We start from the raw sequence: 25,970 nt of genomic DNA, 5'->3' as shown, positions 1-25,970 counted from the left end.
CAATTCGCAGCCTACTGTTTCCTTTTTTTTTTTTTTTTTTTTTTTTTTTTTTTTTGATTTCGAGACAGGGTTTCTCCGTAGCTTTTTCGGTTCCTGTCCTGGAACTAGCTCTTCTAGACCAGGCTGGCCTCGAACTCCCAGAGATCCACCTGCCTCTGCCTCCCGAGTGCTGGGATTAAAGGCGTGCGCCACCACCGCCCGGCTGTTTATTTGTTTTTAAAGTTCTGCAGTTTAAGGCCATGTTTAGCTACAGAGACTGAAATTCCAGGTTACCCTTGCAGGGATGGAGGAAGCATCGGAGAAGCTGGTGAGAAGGTGGACTGGGGTAAGGCTGTGGAGCCTGAGCACTAACTAGGAAGGCTTGGTTGAGGGACCAAAGTCGGGTCTAAGAAAGGGCCGAAGGTAAGCCCAGTGGATGGGAAGATAGCTGGGAGATCAGAGGTCAGATGGGACAGAAGGCGGGAAAAGCTAAGTAGCAGACAGGACTGTGACTAGTCCCAGGCCGACACACTGCACTTTCATCTAGAAGAGTGATAGATGGCAAACCCAGAACCAAACGAAAAGACCACACTCACATCCCTGATGCGGCTGCAGGAGAAAGAGAGACAAGATGGCCGCCAGCAACTAGCGTTGACTTGAGCAACTGGGATAGATCCTTGCTGGGAGACACCGCCCCAACCCCGCACACCCCTGTTCAGGAGTGGAGAACTTTGGGATGAATTAGACAAACCTGACCAGCCTCTGATTATCTTGATAAACTGCTTGTTACCATTTCATTGTAACTCTAAATTTAAAGAACTGACCTCAATATCTATATTATTGTCTAAAATATTAATGAAGCTGCCCCTCAGAAATGCTACTCACATAGCTTTTATAAACTCTTGTGCTAGAATGGCTTTTAACTTTTAAAAATATTTTGTTTTTATTTTGAATTGTATGTGCATGGGTGCATGTGTTTATGTGCATACAGAGAGCCTTGGAAGCCAGAAGAGGGCATCAGGACCCCTAGAGCAGAGGTTCTCACCCGTCCTAATGGTGTGACCCTTTAATACAGTTCCTCATGTTGTGGTGACCCCCAACCATAAATTATTTTGTTGTTATTTTGTAACTGTAATTCTGCTACTGTTATGGATCATTATGTAAATATCTGATATTCAGGATATCTGATCTGTGATCCCTGTGGTTGAGAGTCACCGCCTTAGAACCAGGCAGTTATGAGCTGCTGGGTTGGGTGCTGGGAATTGAACTCAAGCTTGGGTTCTCTGGAAGAGCAGTATGTGCTCTCTTAACCACGGAGTTATCTCTGTATTTATTTATTTATTGAGACAGGGTTTCTTTGTATAGCTCTGACCTGGAACTCAGTCTGTAGACCAGGCTGGCCTCAGACTCACAGAGAACTGCCTAACTGGAATTAAATTCCTGCATGCTGGAATTAAAGGCATGAGCCACCACCACCCAGCTGCCCTTTCACTTTTTAATACTGCCTTTTTAATCAAAAGCATATTCAAAACAATCTACTTTTACCTAATATAGTTTAGTGAGAAACTCAGTTAAACTTGCCCTTGGCATTTTGTGTACAGAGTCGAAAAGTAGTCAAGGAAGATCAGCTGCTATTTCATATAGTACATTAGACTTCTGATGCCTAAAATCATTGTAAAGAATCATAGTATTTACAATAGTAAAGAAGACAATATGCATCCAGATCCAAATATATATAAACATTACAAAATTAGGTAGTTCTTTCCCTTCAACTTGTAGCATTTAAAGAGTAATAAATTTAACTCAACATTTACTTAAGAATTAACATAAGAGTTAGGGAGGGGCTCACTAGCGACTTTCTTCCTCAGGTTGGGGTTTGGATATTCTATTCTGCATAGACATTGCCATCCTACAGCAGTGCATCAGATAATGGACCAAGCTACCAACTGAGGTTCTGCAGTAGATACTCTGGAGAAAGGAGCGAACGACATCCTGAGTGGACAGACCAGAATGGGACAAGAGTTCACCATGCCACCCAGAATAGCAAGCAATGTAAGACTTAGACATTGTTACCTTTAGAAGTTTTCATTTAATACTTTTGAACTCCAATAACCAAAATCACAGGAGATGACACTGTGGACAGAGGATGACCACCATATGGCATTATGATGATATAACATCGTACAATGGGAACTGTCAGAAGTACGTTTAGAATGGAGAGTTCCAAACTTATTTAACTATGGAAAATTACTGCAAACCTAGCTTAAGAACGTCTGACCTCGAGTATAGAACAGCAGGGTGAGAAAACAACTCAAGAGTTAAGAGCGCTTGCTGCTCCTGCATAGATCCATTCCCAGCAGCCACATTTGGTGGCTCATGACTACCTATAACTTCAGTGCCAGGAGATCCAGCACCCTCTTCTGGCCTCCATGGGGCATTTGCATGCATGTATGCATACACAGGCATGCATGCACACATGAATACACACACACAAATAAAATAATAACATAATGGATTCTAGATTTTTAGACATAACCAGAGGTTTCTTGCCTTTGAAAACAAACAAAATTTACAACTGGCAGAGATTTGTTTAGCGATCCAGTATGTATAGGAGATGGCCCTGTAAAAAAGTGCATCAGGGCATACACTGGGTATTTAGAGCTCTTAAAATAAAGCTTCCCTTGGACTTCTTTGCAAACAACTTCACAATAAAACCAGCCAAAGAAACCAGTCAAATAGAAGTGACCAGGTAGATTTTGTGGCATCTTTGCTTCACTGAACCAACACTGCCTCTGTGTTTGGACCTAAAGCATCAGAATGCGGCCTTCTAAGTATGATGTTTCGGAGACAATATCTGGAATTAAAAACAATTAGAATCCTCAGTGAAGATGGCCAAGTGTTTTTTTAAACCATGTATTTTTGTAACTCGGGATTTCTCAATTGAGAGTGGCAGGGAAAACATCAAGAACTAGCTAAAGAGAACAAAGGGACCAGGACATTGAGATGAATGAGAAATCAAAAGCTCACTGAGGTTAGCACCGCTTTGTTTGGTCCAAAGCTGAGTGACATAGTGAACTCTGGCATGCCAGCGTCATCCTCCCTGGAAGGCAGATTTTGTTACACTTCCCATGAAATCTTTCGACATCACCTAAGCTGGTTCCTTTACAGCTATCAGTATCTGATAAAGTTTATTTTAAAATCATATTATTTACAACTATTGTGCTATTTCACTTTTTTTTCCACATAAAAGGTTCTTCTCCTACCCTGGATGCCAAGGTTACAGGCTGAGTGCCTCTAATTTGTAAATCTAAAAACTGAAAATGCCTCCAAACACAAACTGGTGTTTAGCTTGTGCAAATTCCTGCCTAACCTCAGGTGAGCCTCCATCACACCGGCTGGTACTTTAAAAAAAATCTGTATAAGATGACCCCCAAGCTCTTTAAATAAAATGTATACGAAATAACTTGTGGGTTTAAATTTAGATCCCATCCTAAGATATCTTACTATGCATATGTAAATATTGCAAAATCCCCCTCAAGAAAAATCAAAAATACTCCGAGTATTTCAGAGGAAGGCTATTCCAAGCCCACACAGTGTCACGCACACCGCAAGGTCCTTCAGCTTATGCAGGTGGGAAATGCGCATTAATTTTCCTGCTGACCATGAAACTTGTGTGTGGACATTATTTCTGGTTACCAAACAACAGATGAAGGGGGACTACCTCTTACTCTATGCAAGCAGAAATTAATCACTTGTAAACATTTTACATTATTTTTTTTCAAATACTTTTAAGAACACCATTGAAGTTCTTTGCATCCTGTGGGTGGCAGGGAGAGGCATGAGACTTGTGTAATCTTGAGAGTAAGCAGCCCTGCCAGTGTTGAAGCCTCCTGTCCTCTGGCTACTTCACTGTGGCTCAATTTATTCTTAAGATTTTCTAAACTTTATTGAGCAAAACTTACAGATAAATAAAAGCATAACACACACACACTCCTTTGGAAAAAATCGGACGTGATAGTGTACACCTTTCATGCCAGTGCCTGGGAGGAAGAGGCAGGAAGATCTCTGTGAGTTTGAGGCCAGCCTGGCCTACAAAGTGAGTTCCAGGACAGATAGAACTACACAGTGAAATCCTGTCTCTAAATAAATAAATAATAAAAATACAACACATCAAAATTAACCCTCAAAAAGAGCCCCCAAAGTCTTTATAATTCCAGGACCTTCTTTACAATTCCAATGGACACTGGAGCAGAAGCCATGACACTCCACATGAAGCTTTGCACTGCAGTTTTGAATATATCGTGTGCACTTATCTACCACCAAAGCCAGAAAGACTCACGACACAATTAGAAGGAGGAAAACTGAATGCAGCAAAGGACACAAGTCATCAAAGTGGATCCAACGCTCTTTGTGTTTCACTGTGCCCCAGTTCAAGGGGCACTGTCTTCTCCTCAGAACCATTGTCCTAAGTCCTCTAGGAACGTTTATATTACACACACAGTGTTCTATGTCTGCCTCAAGTAAACTAATAGGAAGAAAAAGGCACAAATACAGGCTGCCGGGTGACCATAGAGACATAGATTGTAACACGCTGCAATGTGTAGTTAACAGAATGTTATTTTGGAGGTATCATGTAAGACATTTTCATACAAATGCTACAGTTAAACAAATACTTTTCCCATATAGTTTAGAAATGAAAGTGTAGTCAACTGATGGCTTATTTTAAAACGATTCACTTGTAAATCTTCACTTTAGAAAAGAAGGGACTTGATTAGAGGTTAGGGCAGGAGGATCAGAGGTTCAAAGTCATCTTTGGCTACATGGCAAGTTAGAAGGCAGCCGGGGTTACATAGGACTCTATCTCAAACCCCCAAAGTTAATTAATTTAACAGTAATTTTAAGGACGCTTTGAGACAAGATCAGGATGTGCATGTCTAGGGTAAAAAAGAAAAGAATATCTTTGCTTGGCAGCACACATATGGGAGAAAGCTTATGAAACTGATCCGTGATTAACAGAATCAAGAGTTTGAGACTCTTGAAGCTCTTGGGAACTACTGAAAATAACAAAGCAATTATAACAGTAGTTTTTCCAAATGTCCTCACGCCTCTTCTATGTTGCAAGTTCTTCTGTCAACCTAGATTGAATAAAGAAATAGAGCAAGTGCTGATGTCAGATATTTGGCTTGGATTATTATTTCTTTCTTCATGGATTTTGGAGGTCATGAATATCTAAAAAATTCATTTGGTAAAATGACAATGAATTTTAGACAGCTGTTAAAACTACTTGAAAACTATTTGCTCTTGAGTGTGTAAGCTGATGACTTGTGCCTAAGAGATATTTATTTATGGGGTTTTCTTCATCAGTAGAAATGGTTACTATCATAGAATATGAATGGAAACATTCATAACTGAATGCCCAACTCTGGGAGGAGGAAGTTCAGTCATTTGCTCTCCTGTGTTTTGGAGGTCATATCAATTCTGGTCCAGGAGAATTTACAGAGATAGTAAATGAAGAAGTAAATGTTATCTTGTTAAAGAAAAACAAAGTTAAGGAATAATAATTAGTGTTCTTCCATCAGATGACAACTGAATATTAAAATCTACCATTCTTCTGCTCAACTTTTCCAGGCCATTTGCTTACCTGGCTATTGACTGGACAAAATGATACTGAGTCATTATTCTGGAAAAATTACACCAAAAATCAGACAGTATGTGGCCTTCCAACCATTTTATTCCATTTCTCATGGGGGTTTTTTGTAATTTTTTTAAGCAGATATAAAAATTTCAGCCATAGTGTCTACTCACAATTTCCATTGCCCGGCTTACGAACAGACTTGCCATTTCAACTGTACATGAGGCTTGGCATGGATCTGAAGGTTCCTTTTGGTCTTCATGGATAGAGCATGTACTTTTCCTCATGGACAACTAAGGCTGTGTGACATCCACATATAGCACTAAGCTCCTTGCCCAGGCAGGGTGGCTAATTTCTCAGATACTTTGTGGAAAAATTTGGCTACAGGTCAACTATGTCCAGACTACAGTTATGAGTTTGAGTACAGAATTGATACATGAAGGAAAAAAATGGCTGAGAACTACAGTTTTTTAAACTTTCAAAATTGAACGTCATTTTTAAAAGTATAATTGGAGAGCTTGGCATGGTGGCACATGCCATAAATCCGTTGTCACTTGGGAGGCCGAGACAGGGAAAGAATTGAGAAATGACTGCTGAAAATGGTGGCATTTGTCTTTTTATGTCCCCAGTCATTATTGGTGTTCTGATCTTAACTGCAGAGTAGGCACCTCCCAGAGTCAGTTTACCAGCCCCCACAGAATGCTGGGAAACTAGGGGGACCCAGCTGAGGGCTGCAAGGCTGTCTTCACGGCCTTGTCCTTGGGCAAGCAACACTGAGGTGTAAAGACAATTTCTCCTGACAATGCTGGGCATCTGTCGCGTTCCTCCAACTACGTGGAAGACTTGAAAAGGAAAGCTGACTTACAGCACATCTCCGCAAGTGGTCTCCTTCCTGCTAAGCATGATATTATAAAGATCTCTTTCCTCACAAGCTTATCTTCCGGCTTTGTGTGTGTTGGGGAGGGGGCAATAGATAAACACAAACCCAGCATAATTAATCCATGTGGCATGTTATCATGCCAGGGTGATAAGTACTGAGAAAAATAATACAGAGAGGAAAGGGTTGTCTGAGGCAGGCGGCTTCCGTTGGTCTGCAAAGCCTCACAATTGAGTAAAGTCAAGGAAGCAAGAGAGGGAGTTGCCCAATCTAGGCATGGAGAAGAGAATTTCAGGAAAGAACACCCAATGTAAAGGCTCAGGCAGAGGGCAGGTACCCGTGACGGTTGAAGAACAGCAGGAAACAGAAGCAGAGAGTGAGGAGTCGAGGAGCGGAAGAGGCCAAGAGGAAGATGTTAAGAGGAAGATGTCAGGAGGATTTTGCTAGAATGTTCTAAGGATGGTCTGAGAACCACAGGAAGTCATGGGAGTAGGGGAGTCACATGACAACATGTTAAAAGCATTCTCTTTCAGTAGCCCTGGGAGAGGCTCCATCAAAGGGGGCCGGAAAGACAACTCTGCTAACAGGTGTCTCAAAGTTTGCACAAGCAGCTACTGAAAGGAGAAAGATTTGAACCCCGGTGGAATGAGGGTTTGGGGAAAAAGATGGGTTAGGACGCGACCGCTTAAAATACTCTGGCCCTTCAGCTCCGGCCTTAGGTCCCCCTCCCCCGAGAGTAAAGACCAGACAGACTGTTTGCTTTGGGACCGCAGGACCTCTCCACCTGCTACAGTTGTAGGCACCGAGACCTGCTTCTCTCCCAAGAGGAGTCTCAGGTCCAGCTCAGAGCCTACTCATCAGTATTCCGCCCGAGGAGTCTCTCCCCGCCTCCTCCGTGCATCCGGCTTCTGCCTTCCTCCCTGAGACATTCCCCTGAGGTCCCAGCAATCCCATCGCCCCGCCTGCCCCTTGTCCCGGGTCCTCAATCCACCCTGCACTGGCTCTTGCCCAGAGGCCTTTGCCACCCGCGCGCCTCTGCCAAGCCACGTAGGCTTTGCCCTAAAGTGGTGGCGGCCATAGTCTGCAGACTGAAGAGGGGGTGCTTTGCGCCCAGCTCACAGGCACAGTGCCTGGGGTGGGAAACCCACGCAAAGACATCCCTGCAACAGCTCCCTGGAGACATTCAACTTCAGTGCATCACATTAAATGTCCCCCGAGCCTCCTGCAATGCACCAGATCGCAAGGCAGACTCCAAAGGCACCTGCACTGCGCCCCCACTGGGATGCGCTGTGACCCAAAGAGGGACCGAGTACTGCAAACCTGGAGAACCCAGGGCGCGGGAATTCAGGGGTGGGATGCATAGGACTCACCTTGTGCAATTTCCACATGGCCCCCAAAGCCTTGACTTCGTGGCTGGAGTGTTTGCCCTCCTCCAGGCACTGGTAGCACACGGGCATCTTGCACTGCACGCAGTACATGCTGTGATTCTCCAGCTCATGGTCTGTGCAGGTGGAGACCTTGCGCGGGCTCAGGCGCCGGCTTACCCGGCCTTGGGCTGGGGGCACCAAACGGTGTTTGGCTAGGGGCCCCCGCGGCGGGTGGCATCGCAGGCGGCAAGGGTCGCAGTAGAAGACATCGCACTGTTCGCACATGACCGTGGCTTCCTTGGGTGCCTTCTCGCAGAGCTGGCACTTGAGGGCCGCGGCTTTGCTCTGTTGGTAGCGGTCAATGACCCCTTCCAGGACGCGGTTCTTGGGGAAGCCACGGAGCCCCCGGTCATCCAAGATGAGGCTGCGGTGACACTGGGGACAGGTGATGCAGGAGTTGCGGGGCACCGGGGCCAAAGCCGGTGACAGGTGGGTGGGCGGTGGCGGCATAGCAGGGGGAAAAACGCGGACGCCGTTGGGTGACTTCTGGCACGGGGTGGTGGGGGCGCTGGCGAAACCTCCGTAGGAGCCATAGCCGCTGTCCGCCTCGCTGTACAGGCTCATCTTGTCCAGGTCCAGATAGTCATAGTCGGAGACCCCAGAGCCCGAGGCCCGACGGCTCTGGGGGGACTCGGACTCCGGGGTCTGCACCAGGATATTGCGGGCGCACGCCTGACATAAATTGTGAGAGCAAGGCAGAATGATGGGCTCCCGATAGAAGGAGCCGCACACAGGGCATTTTAACTCTTCTTCCATCTCTTCCATGGGGACCTGACTGGAAGCGAGGCAGCCGCGGCTGCAGCAGAAGGGGCCTGACCGGTAGAAGCGGCCGATGGGCCTACGGTGTCCAGCACCTTGCCCAGCGGCGGCGGTGGTGGCGCCTTTCCGTGTCGCCTTGGCGCCGACTCCCCGCGACGCGCTCGCTCTGCGAGCCGCTGAGCCTCCGTGCTGCGCGCCAGCCCGGGCCCGCCCCCTCCGCGGCTAGCCCCGCCCTGCCAGGGAGCCGAGGCTCAGCGGAGGGCGCCCGTGAGAGCGCCGTTCTCATTGGCCTCCCGCCCTGTCTGTCTCCTCTCCATTGCAGGCCTCAGGGGGCTCAGTGGAGTCTGAGCTGGAGCCCCGGCATTGCCTGCTGGCTGCTGTGGGATCTCGGGAGGGGGTTGGCGCGCGAGCCGAGAGGGAGGAGTGGGGCGGGATGATTCATTCCTCGCCCCGTTTCCTTCCGAGCTCGGGTGCCGTCACCCCGGAGCAGGGGGCGTGAGAACCCCTCCCGGTCGCGAGTGGGTTGCTGCTGCCTGTCGCCTGCGCTTGGTGCTTGCTTTCCAGCTCTGGTCTGTGCGCCCACCCACCCTCCACAAGCGCAGCGCAGCGCACCGCGGAGGATGCTCCTTCTCCTTCCGCTGCTGGCAGAGAGCAGGCACCTCCCCCGGGCCTTCCTGGAGGCATTTGGGCTTTTCTCCAGCTTCCAGAAGCAGCTGGAGCGCCCGCATCCATGGAGTTTGGGGGAGCTGGTTGTGTGCCATGGCTACAGTACCCCCTCCATACCCTTCCCCCGTAGCTCTTTTCCCCTCTCCGAGGCTAAGACTCAGCGTTCCTCCAAAGCTGTGCCACCATCGCTGCATGCTTTAAAATACGCAGAGAGGCCCCTTCGTCTTGGAGTAAAGGTCCCTGGGTTCCTCTCACCCTCCCAGGTTCCCAAAACTCATCCTTCAACATCTGGCTGGGTTTTGCAAGGGTTCCCAGGAATGCTAGTTGTGTTGAGGCAGGGATGGTTTGTGTATTTCTGAGCGTCTATCATTTGGTAACTAGCTAGCTGTGTGAACGAATCACAGTGAGACTGCAGATTCCCAGTGTTTGATTCCAAACAACATCATCCAATGTCACATGCCTTGAGCATCTACCATAAATTCCAGAAAGGGGGGTGGTGCCTTTTTTCCGATTCTGTGTGGTGATGAGGGATTTAGTGATAGCCCTTCTATACTGGCAGGTTTCTCCTTCCCCAAAACCTTGCTGGACATAATGGGTCCTGCCCTTTGCCTTCCTAACCCTTTATGTGACAATGATAGAATCTTTGAATCAAGATATCAACCTTTTAATCAATGGTAGAATCTTAAAATCGAGTGACATTCTAAGGAAGTAATTTATCAACATAGCTGATTTTCTGAGTAATTCATGAAGCAAATGACAATTTTTTTTCAAGTTCCGTGCTATCTTCCAAATTTTCAACTTCCAGAAGATAGGTTGATTATTCATAACTACATTTATAACTGGAAAGCTCTTTTGCCTAGGAAAAAGAATTAACTTCTATAATCTCACCTTTGGAGTAATGGTACAAATAAACAGGATTATCTTGCAAATGTATTTTTAATACCATGACAACAGTAGTTGATCCTTGGTTGTGTGGGAGGAAAATTCACATTCTTTTTTAAAACTCGTTAGTCACAAATCCTATGGGGTTGATTTCTAACCCAGATTTTACTTAGTTAAGACCAGAGCTGCTAAAGGTAGATACAGTCTGCTTATAGGCACAGAATTTCTTCAGATGTCCTTAGGGCACTATCTCCATTTTACAGGACACATATACTCTATTAGTCCAAAGATACTTTGCTCAGATCAAGTAGTTAGCTCCTAAGAAACTGGTAGAAAGGAGCATCTATGCCCTTGGAAACAGCAGTCCTTTCATGGATTTTGCATTCCCTTGCACAAGTCACAGAAGCCCTGGCTAGCAAAGCGAGGAGCTGTTATTGTTCCTGAGCCTCGGCTTCGCTCATCACAGTACACCGTGTGTGGGGGGTGTGGTGAGCAGCATGCAGGTTGTTCTTGGTTCACAGGAAGGGTGGTCTGAGGGACTGTCCGATGGTATGACCCAGTGTCCGGGACAAAGAGCCTCAGTACGATGCAGTTTTATGGCACAACCAATGCATAGTTGATCTATTAGGAAATACCTTGAGATGAATTAGCTGTTAGGTCTGTTTGGTCAGGAACTCATCAGTCATTCCCAGGGAGTTCTCAGAATAACTGTCTTTTGTTGAGAAGTCCCCTCTCCCAGGCATCATGACTAGATTCAATCCCTGTAAAATAAGAACACCTAGGCACAACTATCGCCATCTTCAGACTGGTGAACTGAAGCTAGAGTAACCTTTCAGGACCTAATACTGATGAGGCTACGGCTTGAAGCCAAGAGCAGGAAAGGTTGTGGTTCCTTTTGTCCATTCACCAAAGAAATACTGAGTTGTATTCTGCCAGGTTCTGTGTGGAGAAACCACCACCAACAACAACAACCTGAAATGGTCATCATTAAAACTTTTGCTATCCTGCTTGCCTTCTCTATGCGCTTACCATTTCTCTTGAATTCGTTTCTCTAGGTTTTTTTTTTTTTTTTTTTTTTTTGGTTTTTTTCGAGACAGGGTTTCTCTGTGGCTTTGGAGCCTGTCCTGGAACTAGCTCTGTAGACCAGGCTGGTCTCGAACTCACAGAGATCCGCCTGCCTCTGCCTCCCGAGTGCTGGGATTAAAGGCCTGCACCACCATCGCCCTGCATCGTTTCTCTATTTTTATGGGCCTTGGAAAACGCTCCCTCATGCTGTACTATTGGACCACAATGTACTTTAAAGCCCACCCCCCAGTTATCTTTAAGAGGAATTTAAAAAATCTGAATGCAATTGATAACATTGTAGAAATGGTGTAGTGGGAGCTGTGGGCTGTGTTCCTGCTGCCCCAGCTCCTGATCGCCTGGCTAGCTTATGCCCCAAAATAACAACACACAAACTGTATTCTTTTAAACACTGCTTGGCCCATTAGCTCTAGCCCTTACTGGCTAATTCTCATATCCCTATCAACCCATCTCTAATAATCTGTGTAGCATCAGTCTTACCGGGAAAGATTCAGCATGTCCCACCTGGCGGCTTGCTTCATTGTATCTGCTCTGGAGAGGAGCGGCATCGCATCTGCTATGGAGAGGAGAGCATGGCGTCTGTCTCTCAGAGGAGCTGCCCTGCATCTGAGCTCACTTCCTCTTCCTCCCAGCATTCTGTTCTGTTTACTCCACCCACCTATGTTCTAACCTATGAGGGCCAAGCAGTTTCTTTATTTTTAACCAATGACCTTCCTCCATCAAAATGGCAGTCAACCGGGAGAGTAATTTTCTGTTCCAGCTGGTGGTCCAGCCAGCCCTGGGGTTTGGGGCTGCTGGTCCTGTAGTTTCATCCCTCCTGGGGTACCGACTACAGATGTTCTCTTTGTGTAAAATGCCGGATGTGGTCCCTTCGGCGATGGGCTGCACACATCACAAGTGCACTGGCAGCTTTTCCATTTTCTAAGAAAGGATGAATGTTTTCTAGGGAAAAGCAGAATTGCTCTTGTATTTTTGTTTAACTACAATACTTGATGAGTAATTCCGTGTTCTTGAGTCTAAAGAGTGAACCCAAGGAAAAAAGGATTTTCTCATATCTCTCCACATTCTCTCTTAGAGCTGTTTCTCTTGAGATGAACGAGTGTGGGAGTATCAATGCGAGGAGCTGGTCATGGCTTTGATTCTTAAGATTTGCACACCCAAAAGCGTTTAGTACTCACTGAGTACTACGAGTGTTTGCTGAGTGTGGTTTCAAATGCTGGCATTATGCTTCTTTTTCCAAAGGAAATTTATTCCTGTGGTGTAATTCATCCCGTTAATATTGAATTTTGTGCTAAAAATGTTTTGGACCACCCTCAAAGAGCTTCCATGTTTACTTGTGGTTGGTCTTGTTTTTGTATTTTTAATACCATGGTAAGTGGAGCAGATTAAGAGTCCCCACAATTTGATACAGTGAAAGACGACCTTGTGCAAAGTTTGTGATATTTCTACAGTAAATAATATTTTACTAATGCTTTGGGAAGAGAGGACCAAAGAATCTGAGCAAATAGAGCCTTCTTGAATTAAATCAGCAAATCCAACATGTAACAGGGATCCTAGGATGAGGCGGGGTGGGGTGATGATCGCGGAAAAAACACCATTGAAAATAATTCCTCTGATCCACAGAAAGACCTGAGATTACAGACAGAATGAATTTTGGACTTACACATGACAAGACCCAACCATACAGATAGAATTCTTCAAGTCTGAAAGAAAAAAAAAAAGAGAGAGAGAGAGAGAGAACATGTTACAAATTCCTTAAACAAAAAAAAATCTAATTAACAATAAAGCAAGAAGAGTGGAACTGAAACCAAATGTGATGGGCTTGAGTCTGACTGAGTGCAAAGTCCAAAGCAAGCATGATCAAAGAACGGAGGAGAGCATCACCCGGGCAGGTGAGGAGAGTGTGGGGGTCCTTTCCAAGACAAGGCCTCACAGAAAGGAAGTGTGGGGATTTTATTTGGGAAAATACATATCCATGTGGGCAAGCACTTCAGGAGCAGGCCCATTCCTGGGCATGCAGGGTTAAAGTCGTATACTCCTCAATGTGCTCAGTTAAAGGACGTAGTACAAGAACGATGGGGAACACAGTTGCTTAGCTTAAGGTCATGAAGCACATGTTAAAAAGTTTGTGTTATGTTTTAAAAAGTTGGACATACAGGAAACCTTTTGAGCATACTCAGCTTGCACCATGAAGATGCTGAATGCTTCCTGGCATCCTTCCAGAGGTTGGTTTGTTTTAAGATTTATTCTCTCTCTCTCTTTCTCTCTCTCTCTCCCTCCCTCCCTCCTCCCTCTCCCCCTCCCGTGTGTGTGTGTGTGTGTGTTTGTGTGTGCGCGCACGCGCGTGCGCACGCGCTCGTGTGTGTTATGGGTAGGGAGGTGTTGGATCTCTTGAAACTGAAGTTACAACAGTTTGTGAGCTGCCTGATGGAGAGGTCTGGGATCTAAACTCTTTCTCTGATGCAAAAGTAACTGTTCTTACCTGCTGAGCCCTCGCTCCAGCTCCCAAACTTTTAACTGAAACAAAGATGCTGTAATATGGATAGTTCCCTCAAAAAAATCCCTGCCTCACTTAGCAGTTAACAATATTGGCACTGGATTTTTTTTTTTAATATACCCTTAAAGGCAAAAAGAACGTGAAGTTAATCACACAGTCTCCCCTTTAATGTGCTGTACCAGGACAATGCAGATGAGGTAACTTACAATAAAGAGAAATTGACTGGCTTGAGCTGTGAAAACTGAGAGGCTGCCTATCATAGCATTTGGTGTGAGTCTTCTTGCTGCACATCCCATGAAGGAAGGGAAAAAAGAGGGCAAGAGGGAGGCAAGACAGGCCTGACTAGGTTCGTACATTTAGTATGCAATCAACTTCTGCCATATGGAAATCTCCCCACAGGAGTGTATCCATGATCCCTCACCTGCTAAGGGTCCCAACTCCCAGTATCTCTAGATAGCAGATCATAGAAAGTAATAATTGTCAGCAATTGGGTAGGAGGAACTGCAAGACTAATTACTGAAAGCAGGAAGGCTGGAGTAAACCTGTTTCCAGTCAGGCTTTCTGTGAGAGGATAACTCATAGAACTTGGACGTAAATGTGCTTGGTAGGTCTGTGTCAACCTGACACAAGCTAAAGTCACCTGAGAGGAGGGAACCTCAGCTAAGAAAATGCCTTCATATGACCAGGTTGTAGGGAAGCCTGTAGGGCATTTTTTGTGATTGGTGATTGATGGAGGGACCAATCGTTGTGGGTGGAGTCATCCTTAGGTTGATGGTCCTGTGTTCTATAACATGCCATGGGGAGCAAGCCAGTAAGCAGCACCCTCTGTTGCCTCTGCGTCAGCTCCTGCCTCTAGGTTCCTGCCCTGTTTGAGTTCCTGTCCTGACATTCTTCAGCAATGAACAGTGGCATGGAAGTGTAAGCCAAATAAATGCTTTCCTCTCCCACTTGCTTTTTGGTCATGGTGTTTCATCGAAGCAATAGAAACCCTAACAAGGACAGAAGAGAAATCCAAACCAAGCCCACCTGTCAACATGAGTCTAAAAGACAGAGAATAGATTTGGAGAAGGACGATAACGCTAGAGTTTGCGAAGAAGAAAGGCGAGAACTGAGAGAGAGTTTCTGCATGAAGAATGCATATGGAAGATGTCCCTGCTATATGGATAGTAGGACCTTGAGGTAAAAAGAGCCATCATTGGAATTGCAATATAGACAATTCCCAGAGCAACAAAGGACCAGGAATTATTCATACTCCCTATAGTCAGAATAAAAATCTATCATTTTTATATATACATGAATGATCAGTATTTAAAAGTAGCATTGTGACATCAAAAAAAGATGAAATTCAATTAATGCAATGTGTCCAAGATCTGTATGCTAAAAACTGTGGCATAGTTCAGAGCAAAAACCAAGATGGCTTTAATAAGTAGAGAAATATATAATGTTTATAGCTTGGCCAACCCAATATGGCTGAGATAACAATTAACCCAAATTAATCAATGGTACCAATGCAATTGTGGTCAATACTCCATAAGTTTTTACTTAGGGGGAAATGGACAAGCATCCAAATATTTACTTTAAGATGCAAAAAGGCTAAAGAATTTTGAAAAGATTATACTTAAAAGATGTATGCTACCTGGTTAAGCCCCACTATAAAGCTACACTGATTAAGGCAGTGTACTGTGTTAGTCACTTAAGGATACACAGAGTGACACAAAACAATAGAATTCGCACATCCATGGTCACTTGGTTCTAAGTAAGGTTATGGAAATATCAAAGTTAATGATGCATCACATCTTCAGTTCACCAATTTCACTATAGGAATCTATGTTGTGGGACACATCAACAAGCCAGCCATGGTCATACACACCTGTAATCCAGAACATGGGAGACTGAGGCAGCAAAAATTACAAGTTTAAGACACATTCAATGCATGCAGAGAGACCCTATGCCAAAGACCAAAGTGAAAAGGAAACAAACAAGAACATCAAAAGGTAAGTGTACGCCTGTAGAAAGACTTCGTATTATCACCAACCCAATTACTAAATAATAAAAATAAATATGCACTGAACATATTCTCAAATAAATTCAATTGCATGCCTACCACAGAACATAGTAAAGCCATTTAAAAGAATCCATTTGTGTTAAGCAGGAGGCTAGCTCTGAGAGGGATTAACCTAAGAAGCTCTCAAAGATAGGATGTAAAGAACCAGTGGGCAAGCTCAAAGTCCTGGGATATGGCATAAAAATGGTGGTGATGGCTGGGCAGTGATGGCGCACGCCTTTAATCCCAGCACTCGGGAGGCAGAGTTAGGTGGATCTCTGTGAGTTCGAGGCCAGCCTGGTCTACCAGAGCTAGTTCCAGGACAGGAACCAAAAGCTACGGAGAAACCCTGTCTCGAAAATCCAAAAAAAGAAAAAAGAAAAAAAAAATAGTGGTGATAGTTGACTGGTGGTCAAGATACTGGTTGGTGTAGCCCTTTGGATGGACCAGATCAGAACCTGTGGTGGTTTGAATAAAAATGGCCCCCATAAACTCATAGGAAGTGGCTCTATTAGGAGTTGTGGTCCTGTTGGAACAGTTGTGGCCTTGTTGAATAAATGTTACTTGGGGTAGGCTTTGAGGTTTCAGATGCTCAAGCCAGGCCCAGAATCACTTTCTCTCTCTTCCTGCTGCCTGTTGATACAGAAGTAGAATTCTAGGCTCCTCTCCAACACCATGTCTGCCTGTGGGCTGTCATGTTTCCCACCATGATGATAATGAACTAAAATTCTGAACCTGTAAGCCAACACCAATTCCTTTATAAGAGGTGTCGTGGTCATGGTGTCTCTTCACGGCAATAGAAACCCTAAGACAGGACCCCAAAACAGCATACAGAGAACAATAGATGGTAGTGCCCCCCTCATCTGGATTAGCTCAAACAAGCTAGGACTTTCTTCACATGGGGACCATGCTCATAGTACAATGATCCTTCAACTTTAGGGGTACTTAAACCCCAATATATATTCACATATCTTATATCTCTGCTTATAACAGACTGAATTAGGGTAAAATGGGCTCTAAGAAAAGCATAGGACATCCTGGAAGTGCTCGCCCAGGGAGGGGCACCAGGGGAAGAGACGGTAGTCCTTCCTCCATAAAAGATGAGTCACTGATGCTCAACTGTGACTTGTTCTTTTCCTAAAGAGTATACTCTTGTTTCCTTGCTTGCTCTACCTAAACGTTTGACTGTTGGATCTATTTCCCATCTGAATTCTTCTCTTTCAGGAGTATGAGAACTGAGAACACTGCTGGCATGGGGAGCAGTGGAAAATAAAGACCTTATCCACATCTGATTTAGGGGAACGCCCACCAAACATTGTTGAGTGAGACACGTAGTTTGCATTGAATTGTGTTGCTGAAACAAAAATACCTGAGAACAACTTACAGGGAGGAATTCTTTATTTCCCTCACAGTTACAGAGGTGTCAGTCCATCGTGGGGGAAAACAGCACCCAGAGAAGCAAAAAGAGACAGAAAGGGACGAGGGACAAGATAGCTTTTAGGTCTCAAACCCCTGACAAATGGCTGAGGTGCCCATTAACATTTTAAAGTGGAAGCTGTCTGCAGGGTTCTCTCAGCGTCCCTCAGTTTCTGCTCATCACAGGACCTTCCTGGTTGGCATACCTCCTCCTACCCCGGACTCTCCAGCCCAGGTATTATGTTGGGCTTCCCTACCCCAGCTCCTCTGACTTCTGTATAACTCAGCTGTTTTGTCTGTGCCAGTGTCTTGTCCAGTCTCTTGGTCCAGGCCACACCTCTTGGTCATTTGCTCCTCTCCCCTCCCGCCTCTCCTCATTGGCACAGCTCAGTCTGGCCATATCCACTGTACACTCTCCCAGATGTCTCTGTCTCTGACTATGCTCTCCTTCATATCTACAACAAACTTTCTCCTCCACTATACCTAGCAGCAGTCATGCCCTTCCCTTTTTCACTTCCGGTTTTCATTCAATACCCTTGATGACCCACCAGTGACTTGTTTCCTCCAAGTAGGTCCCACTTTGGAAGTGTCCACAACTGTACAAAATAGCACTAACAAAGGGCCCCCCAGTTTTAATAAAAATAAAACAAAAACATGAATTTGACATTTCATATTCAAACTATAATGGAAATATACAGACGATACCAAAGGATTTTGGTAGACTTGACAATGTCCCGTTTCAGAATATCCATATGTGCATATATCTTTTTATGGTTACGTAACCCTGTAGGAGCTTATTAAAACATTCACACCAAGTTGTAAACCATGATTACCTAAAGATCCCAGCTGGAGCTGGAGGAGAGGGTGGAAACCATTCAAACACCCTTTTCTGCTTGTCTAGAAATTAATTACCCTGAGATAACCAGACAAACGAGGTGTGTATGTTCCTATAACATCACACAGCTTAGCAGGGCTCATACAGTAGGAAATGGCCAGGATAAAGCTAGGAATGTGGATCTTGAAAGAGCCAGGTAGCCACACTGCTTCTTATGGCTTGTAGTTCCAACCTCTGTTGTGCATGACATTAATTTGGTTTTGCTATTACATGCTTATGAGCCTCTTGATATTGCTACAATTAGCTCTTTCGATTAGCTTAAATTTGCCTCTCTTCTTTGTAATCAAAAGTCCAAAATAAAGTTACTTAGTCAGACATATTTTATCTGTTTATGTCTTTACATTTCCACTGAGGCAGATGCTGTAGATACCCCTCATGGTTTGCCTTAGCATGTACTTTTTCATAAAGACTATCGCAAAGTTCTGTGATCCTTTGAGAATGTCTTCTAGTCCAGAGAAGCAGACTCAATCCATATACCAGACAAGCTGAGGCTTCAGGGAGTGAATGCCCTTAGAAACAGCACATGGGGCTGAGGAGAGAGCTCCGTTGACAGCAGGCTTGCTTTATAAGGGTGGGGCATGAGTTTGTGTCCCCAGGATTGTCATAAAAGACAAGCACATTGGTGTGTGTCTATAGATACAAGGGAAGGCAGAGACAGGCAGACTTGCTCAACCTATGATCTTCAGGTTCAGTGAGAACCCTGCCTCGAAAATTAAGGTGGAGAGTGTCTAAGGAAGACATCACAAGCATGCTCACACAAGTGCATACATATACTACACGCAGGCAGACAGACAGACAGACACACACACACACACACACACACACACACGAATAGCCCAAATAAGGTTGCTAATTTGGTGAGTGTATTCTGCATGGTGTCCCCAAGCTTTGCAGTGCACGACCTCAAGCTACCCAAAGTGGTTGGTTTGATAGTTCACCCTTCATACTTCATTTACTTAATGGTGCTCTTTCAGAGTAGCCCTGAATAAAATCCTTGCATTTAAATTTGTTTCTCAGGCCATGCTTCTTGGAAAAACCTAATCAAGATAAGCATTGAGAGAGTGGGGAGGGAGCAGGTGCGTGTTGAAAAGGGAATTTTGAGTCATCTGAGGATGTGCAGCAAAAGGAAGTCTCATTTATTGCTGATGGGGATGCAAAAAAAAAGACCATCATTTTGCAGAATTTGGCAGTTTTCTACAAAGTAAGACAAAGTTTTACTACATAATCCAGCAATTCTGGCTCTTGGGGTTTACTCAGATGGTCTGAAACCTTTTGCCCGTGCAAACTACATACAGACTGTTTCCGTCCCATTGGGCTGCTGTAATAAAAGCCCATGAGCTGAGCAGCCTGGAAGCACCAGAAACTTTTTCACACAGTTATGGAAGCATAGAAGTCCAGGTTAGGGGGTTAGTGCTTTGCTTTTTGTACCATAAATGACAGCTAGCAGTGTTCAGTGGTAGAAGGGCCAAATAGATCCTTGGGGGTCTCCTATGAGGTTGCAGGGCCCATTCATGAGGGCAGAGCCTCTCAAGGTCTCCCATTCCTAATACCATAACTGTGGGGTTTAGGGTGTCAGCATATGAAGTTTGGAGAACACGAACGTTGAACCATTGGGCATTTACAGATCCTTTATTTAAAATTTCCAACCTGCATACCCTCCAATAAGTAAGAGGACAGCCATTCTGTGACACACTCATCATAGAAGAAGACGGTGTTCATTGATACAAAGATGCGAACCATCAAGCCCCAAGAGGAGCCTTAAGTGCATGCTGCTAACTGAAAGCAGCCAAGCCAGAAGACTTTATAACTACCAGATCACAGCTATATACTATTTTTGGTCATAAATCTTCTGTAGGAAATAATGCATTGTTCACAGCAGAGGATTTTTGTCAGACAAAGCAGCCTTAGTCCTTCTCTTTATGAGTTGCATGATCCCCTTTAGACTCAATTTGCCCCTCTATAAGCTGAAGCTATGCATGTAGGTTATGGTTGGAATCTGGAATGTCCTCAAGAGCTCATGCGTTCAGCCTTGGGCCCCAGTGCGACCATGCTCAGAGGTGACTGGATCTTGAAGGCTCTTAACCTCATCCAAGGGTTAGTCCACCAACAGACTCAGGGCTGAATGGACCATGGAGAGGCGATGGGAGTGTGGGAGGTGGGCCTCCTTGAAGGTCAATGGAGCTGTGCACTGGATATGGCTTATTCCCAGCCTTTCTCTCTCCTCCCCCTTCTTCCCTCCTTCCCTTTCTTCCCCCTCTGCTTCTTGTCTGCCCTGATAAGCTGTGTCTCTCTACTCCATTCCCCCTGCCTCGACGATCAGTCCAGAAACTGTGGAGTCAGTGGGCTGAAGCACCCAAAGCTAATGAGCCTTTTCTCTTTGAAGTTGATTTTTCTTAGCAACTTGTCAAAGCAATGTAAAATTAACCAACATGATAATTTGGTTTCTGGTTCTTAGACTTGTTAGGAAAGGGGGTATGGGTGCCAGTAATAGCTGGGGTTTTCCAGAGGAAAAGAACCAATAGGATGTACACACAGACACAGACGTACAGATACACACGCACACACACACATTTTAAAATTTAATTTTAAAAATGAATTCCGATTATATTAAAAGAGAAAAAGTTGCCTTACACCTAGAAGCTGACCATCCAGTAGTTGCTCAATCCTGAGGTTGGGTGCTTCAGCAGTTCAGTCTTGTGCTGAAGACCTGGAAGGTTCCCAGAGACCCATTGGTCCTAAGTCAAGGATGGATGTCTAGAAATGCTGCTTCAGATATCATTAAAGGAGTCAGCAGCAGCAACAGCAGGGTGAAGGCCCAGTGTGCCAAAGACAAACAGTCTTCCCTTTGCTGCACTTTAAAACAAAAATATGGGCTCTTGCCAGGAGGTACTGCCTACGGCTCTTGGGGAGTGTCTTCCCACATCAATTAAGGCCACCAGGACAATTCTGCAGGTGACACTCCCCATTCAGGTAATTCTAATTTGTGGCAAGTGGGCATTAAAACATACCAGTACAGTGTATAAAAGTTAATCTGCCTTCAGTCAAAACAAAAGACAAAACTAGTTTTGTCAATATTGCCAAGATGCTGAAGATGGACTTGGGGTGTCTTAGTTAGGGTTTCTATTGCTGTGAAGAGATGCCATGACCACGACAACTCTTATCAAGGAAAACATTTAGTTGGTACTGGTTTACAGTTCAGAGATTTAGTCCATCGTCATGGCAGCCCACAGACATCCATGGTGCTGGAGAGGCAGCTCAGAGTTCTACATCTGGATCGATAGACAGCAGGAAAAGACTACCACACTGGACCTGGTTTGAGCATCCGAAATCTCAAACCCACTTCCAGGGACACATTTCTTCCAACAAGACCAAATCTAGTCCAACAAGGTCACTCCTCCTAATAGTGCCACTCCCTATGGGTCTAAGGGGCCACTTTGATTCAGTCTACCTAGGGAGCACCATGGGACCTCTTTCCAATGTGGCCCTATCCTTTCTCCACTTTTCACTATTACTTGTCTGTTTAATTGGCCTACTGAGGGTGAATAGCTGAGCCAAGGTTCTTAGGTCTGCTGGGTTCAGGCTTTGACCCTGACAATCCCTGTGCCAGTGTGGGGCCCATGACTAGGACCGAGGGATGCTGAGACATGGCTGGGACCGAGGGATGCTGAGACATGGCTGGGACCGAGGGATGCTGAGACAGTTCTAGGACCGAGGGATGCTGAGACATGGCTGGGACCAAGGGATGCTGAGACAGTTCTAGGACCGAGGGATGCTGAGACATGCCTGGGACCGAGGGATGCTGAGACATGGCTGGGACCGAGGGATGCTGAGACATGGCTGGGACCGAGGAAGGCTGAGACAGTTCTAGGACCGAGGGATGCTGAGACATGGCTGGGACCGAGGGATGCTGAGACAGTTCCTTGAACTCCAGAGTTCCCACCAGTCTCTCACTATAGGACGTATTTTGGGGAGGAGGAGGATCTGCCTGGGGGTTTTGGGGGAGAACATGTTTCAAGTTATTCTCCCCCTGTCTGCTGAGACTGGGGAGAGATGTGGGGACGTACTTGGTCCTGAACGCAGCCTACGCATGCACCTGCAATAAATATTGGGTCAGAGACACTTGTTAAGTGACATTTAAACAGAATAAAATAGAGCAAGTGCTCATTTGGGCAAGGAGAATTGGCAAGACAAGGCTGTTGTAACACTAGATACTTTATTCTGTTCTTTGTTATGATGTGTATCCTACTTGTCATACAGAAAATATCTGCTTCCGTCTTAACACCGAATGCCAGGTGAGATGACATACGAAGTTTGATCATTAAAGTAGAGAAGGAGCATATTCTCATATGGTATCTCATTTTTCACTAATGCTTTGTTTATAGAGATCACACATGGCTCTCATGCCCTGCAACAGATAACACAAGTCACAGAATCCATCGCACCCTATGGTGTTAATTCAAATTTCTCCACAAACCTAGAAAACAACTGAGAAACCACATCAAGTCTTGGCTTCTTGGTTAGTGTGTTGGGTTGTGGGAAAGGTTCTGGGGGCAAAAGGATTTGCTGTACAAACATGAGGACCTAAGCTTGAATTGCTATCACCTTCTATAACACCAGGCGTGGCCATAAGCCAGTAACCTCAGGGTTCTGTGGGGTGGAAACAGGAAGATGGGTGACGTTTACTGGCTATGAGCCTGCCTCCTAATCCAGTGAGAGACCCTGTCTCTAGGCAACAGTTCCAGAGCTGGATACCCACCATTCTCCGTAGTTGTGTGTTTGTTTGTTTGTTTTCTACTCTTCCATTCTTTGGGGGCCTGTCACCCAGCCCCCAAATAAGTACATAGAGATTTATTATTACTTACAAATGCCAGCCTTAGCTTGGCTTGTTTCTAACCAGCTTTTCTTAAATTATTCTATTTTTTACCTCTTGGCTTTGATCTTTCTCTATTCTATACACCTTTCTTTATGTTTACCCCGTGGCTTGCTGTGTAGGTGGGTAGCTGGCCCCTGATGTCCTCCTCTTCTTCTCCTTTTTCATTCTCCTCCTCTCTTTTTCTCCTCCTACTTATTCTCTCTGCTGGGAAGCCCCACCTATCCCTCTCCTGTCTAGCTATTGGCCATTCAGCTCTTTATTAAACCAACCAGGTATTTTAGTCAGGCAAAGTCACACAGCTTCACAGAGTTAAACAAATGCAACATAAAAGAATGCAATAATTCTTTGCATCATTAGACAAATATTCCACAGTATAAACAAACGTAACGCATCTTAAACTAATATTCCACAACGATCCTCCTCTGGTTTCTACCCACAAGTGCATGGATGTACACACCCATTAAAAACATATGTTCCTATAAAGCACACACATTCAACACAATATCACAAATTTGAAAAATAAACATTTTAAAACTAAGTAATAATAATAAAATTTAACTTACAACAGTCATTAAACACAAATGCCTATGCATTATATATTGCATTACATATAAGAAGAAATAGTTGGCCTCCTGCGCATTTCCCTCCTCGTATGAATTAGTTTTTCCTCAAATAATTCCTGATGGTGAGCCTGAGGGAGACAATTTGAGGCTTTGCTTCCTTAAGAGATGGAAGAGAGGAGGGTGCCCTGCAGGTTCCAGGAGACCAGCGTCTCCTTATTTGCTTTCATCGACATGGCCGAACTTCTGAAAGTAAAGAAATACAGGCGTCATCCCTCCCCACTGCTGTATTTCATCCTTTCTGGGTTCTTTTTTCCAATTCTGTTCTACGTTGTTGCTCTATGACTAACAGGTTCCTCTGCTCTTAGACCTAACCCCCTTGACAAATCTCATGGCCAATTCTAAAAGAAAACAACATCAACAAAGCTGCAACCTGCTAAATTGACATTTAAAGATAACTTATTAAAGATCTGGGCCTCTTTGGTATAGAGGGGCTTCTAGACATTGTTAGATGGTCTGTGTAATACTTAGTGAGAATTCACAGAGAGCAGGTCAACCATAGTGATGACTTTTCCCGATAATATCCAGTTCTCATTGGAACTACTTCCTTCAAAGGAGTATATCAGGAAGGCAGAGTGTGTACTACCCTGGGAGACAAAGCCCCTGGGGGAGGTAGGAACGTCACTCTCACTCACCAAGAGCCGAACCCATACTTCTTCCTCTTCTTGCACTATTATTTGCCCATGGATGCACACTGCTGAACTCGCCATATGTTCAGAGGAAAAATGAATTCCCAATTTACCTTTGGACACCAAGCTTGATGTTAATAATCCCGCCTGGCAGTTTGTTAAAAGCTTTCAGAGGCAGGCAGGGCTAATGGGTTTCTGTTTGCATGCCAACTCCCAGTGACTGACTGGTCATGAATGTCTAGGCAAGAGCAGTCTCTACGAATTCGTGAGACTTCCTTCTTTTTCTTAACAGAGGAATGCCCTAATCAATTAATGAGGTCTACCCCAGCAAAGAAGTAATTGATCACATATAAATTATGTGTTATCAGCAATAAACACTGGGCTAAAAGTTGTTACAGCTTCACATTGCGCCAGGTACTAGACTAAGACCGCTGCGTGCATTGTTTCTATTTACCTTCACGACTCCTCAGGACAGGTGCTGTATAACCCCACTGTGGGGAGACAGGCATTTGGTAACAGTGGGCTCTCATGGGAGTCGGAGCAGGGGTTTGAACCCTGGCTGTCTTGACACTGATATTTTGGAACAACCACTGACTCTTTGTATTAGCGTCTGAGCTCCTGCAGGCCAGGCTGTGGTATTCAAGTCCCTATGGATTACAAGACCTGAGTGGAACATACCAAGACGTGAGTGCCCCAACATAGACTCCCTGACTTGGGGATTGGCTCATCTTCCCATGGGTGGTAAAGGACAGCAACTTCCATCCTGGAATCTTCCTGATACTGAGCTAAGTCACATGGGTCATAATGTTTTAAATGGAAAATGTACATGTTGTGATTACTATAAATAGAATAGCCACAGATAAGAACCTGAGCCAGGTTCACTCCTGAGACAGAATCTCTGGAGTTGGTGTCCCTTATGCCTTCGCTATAAGAAACCAGTATGGGCCCAGCCATAGTGGCACACACCTTTAAGCCCAGCACTCAGGAGGCAGAGGCAGGCAGATCTCTGTGAGTTCAAAGCCAGCCTGGTCTACAGAGTGAGTTTCAGGATGTTCAGGGCTACACAGAGAAACTCTGTCTTGGAAAACCAAAATCAACCAAACAAACAAAACCCAAAACAAACAAACAAAAAAAGTCAGTAGAAGGCACTGACTATATATTTGAAAGTAGTCACAATCTATGGAAGATAAAATTGTAAGCAGAGAAATAATTGTTTCTTCTTTGAAAGCTGAAGGGTTCAGGTTAGGACGTAACGGAAGTAGCAAATCTAAAATTCTAAAAAAGCAATTCAGGAAAAACAGACTAGCAAGCCTGATTGTGCCTTGGGAGAACACTTCACAGTTTTCTTGTTTATCCACACACTTTTCTTTTGAGACCATTACTGCGCATAAGCACAGTACTTGGGAATACGTTTGCACCGACGGAATGCAGCCCTAGTTAGAGGGAAAGTGGCAGAACAAGATGGAGTCTTGGCATCTCCTGTCATTCATATACAAGGCTCCGCCCACCTTGGACTGAGGACTTTGGTGTCTCCGGGTAGGTAGCTACAAACATGACTCAGATAGGGCAAACTATTCATCTGCCCTGGCTGGTTCCTTCACTTGTAAAATGGAGATAAGATAGCGACTCCCTCCAGGGCTGGGGTAGAGAAAAAAATGTAGCACTGGCAACCGAGCTCAGCAATGTGAGCT

General features: G+C 44.9%; 1 protein-coding gene across 13 annotated transcripts in view; it reads right to left on the bottom strand.

Annotated features, from left to right (window-relative positions):
- Positions 1-9,143, bottom strand: part of Trim9 (tripartite motif containing 9) — a 106,899-nt gene extending 97,756 nt beyond the window's left edge. For 4 of the 13 annotated variants that reach the window (XM_057782934.1, XM_057782937.1, XM_057782939.1 and 1 more), the window contains exon 1: positions 7,859-9,138. In XM_057782934.1, coding sequence (XP_057638917.1) covers positions 7,859-8,680 — 822 coding nt within the window. In that variant the 5' untranslated portion in view covers positions 8,681-9,138. Of the gene's footprint in view, positions 1-7,858 lie in introns of all 13 variants that reach the window. The other 9 variants (XM_057782929.1, XM_057782932.1, XM_057782933.1 and 6 more) reach the window with 5 other exon arrangements.
- Positions 9,144-25,970: the final 16,827 nt, after the last annotated feature.

This window comes from Chionomys nivalis, chromosome 10 (genome assembly GCF_950005125.1).
Source record: "Chionomys nivalis chromosome 10, mChiNiv1.1, whole genome shotgun sequence".
In the NCBI taxonomy this organism is placed as follows: Eukaryota; Metazoa; Chordata; class Mammalia; order Rodentia; family Cricetidae; genus Chionomys; species Chionomys nivalis.
This window is presented reverse-complemented; position numbering and strand designations above follow the sequence as displayed.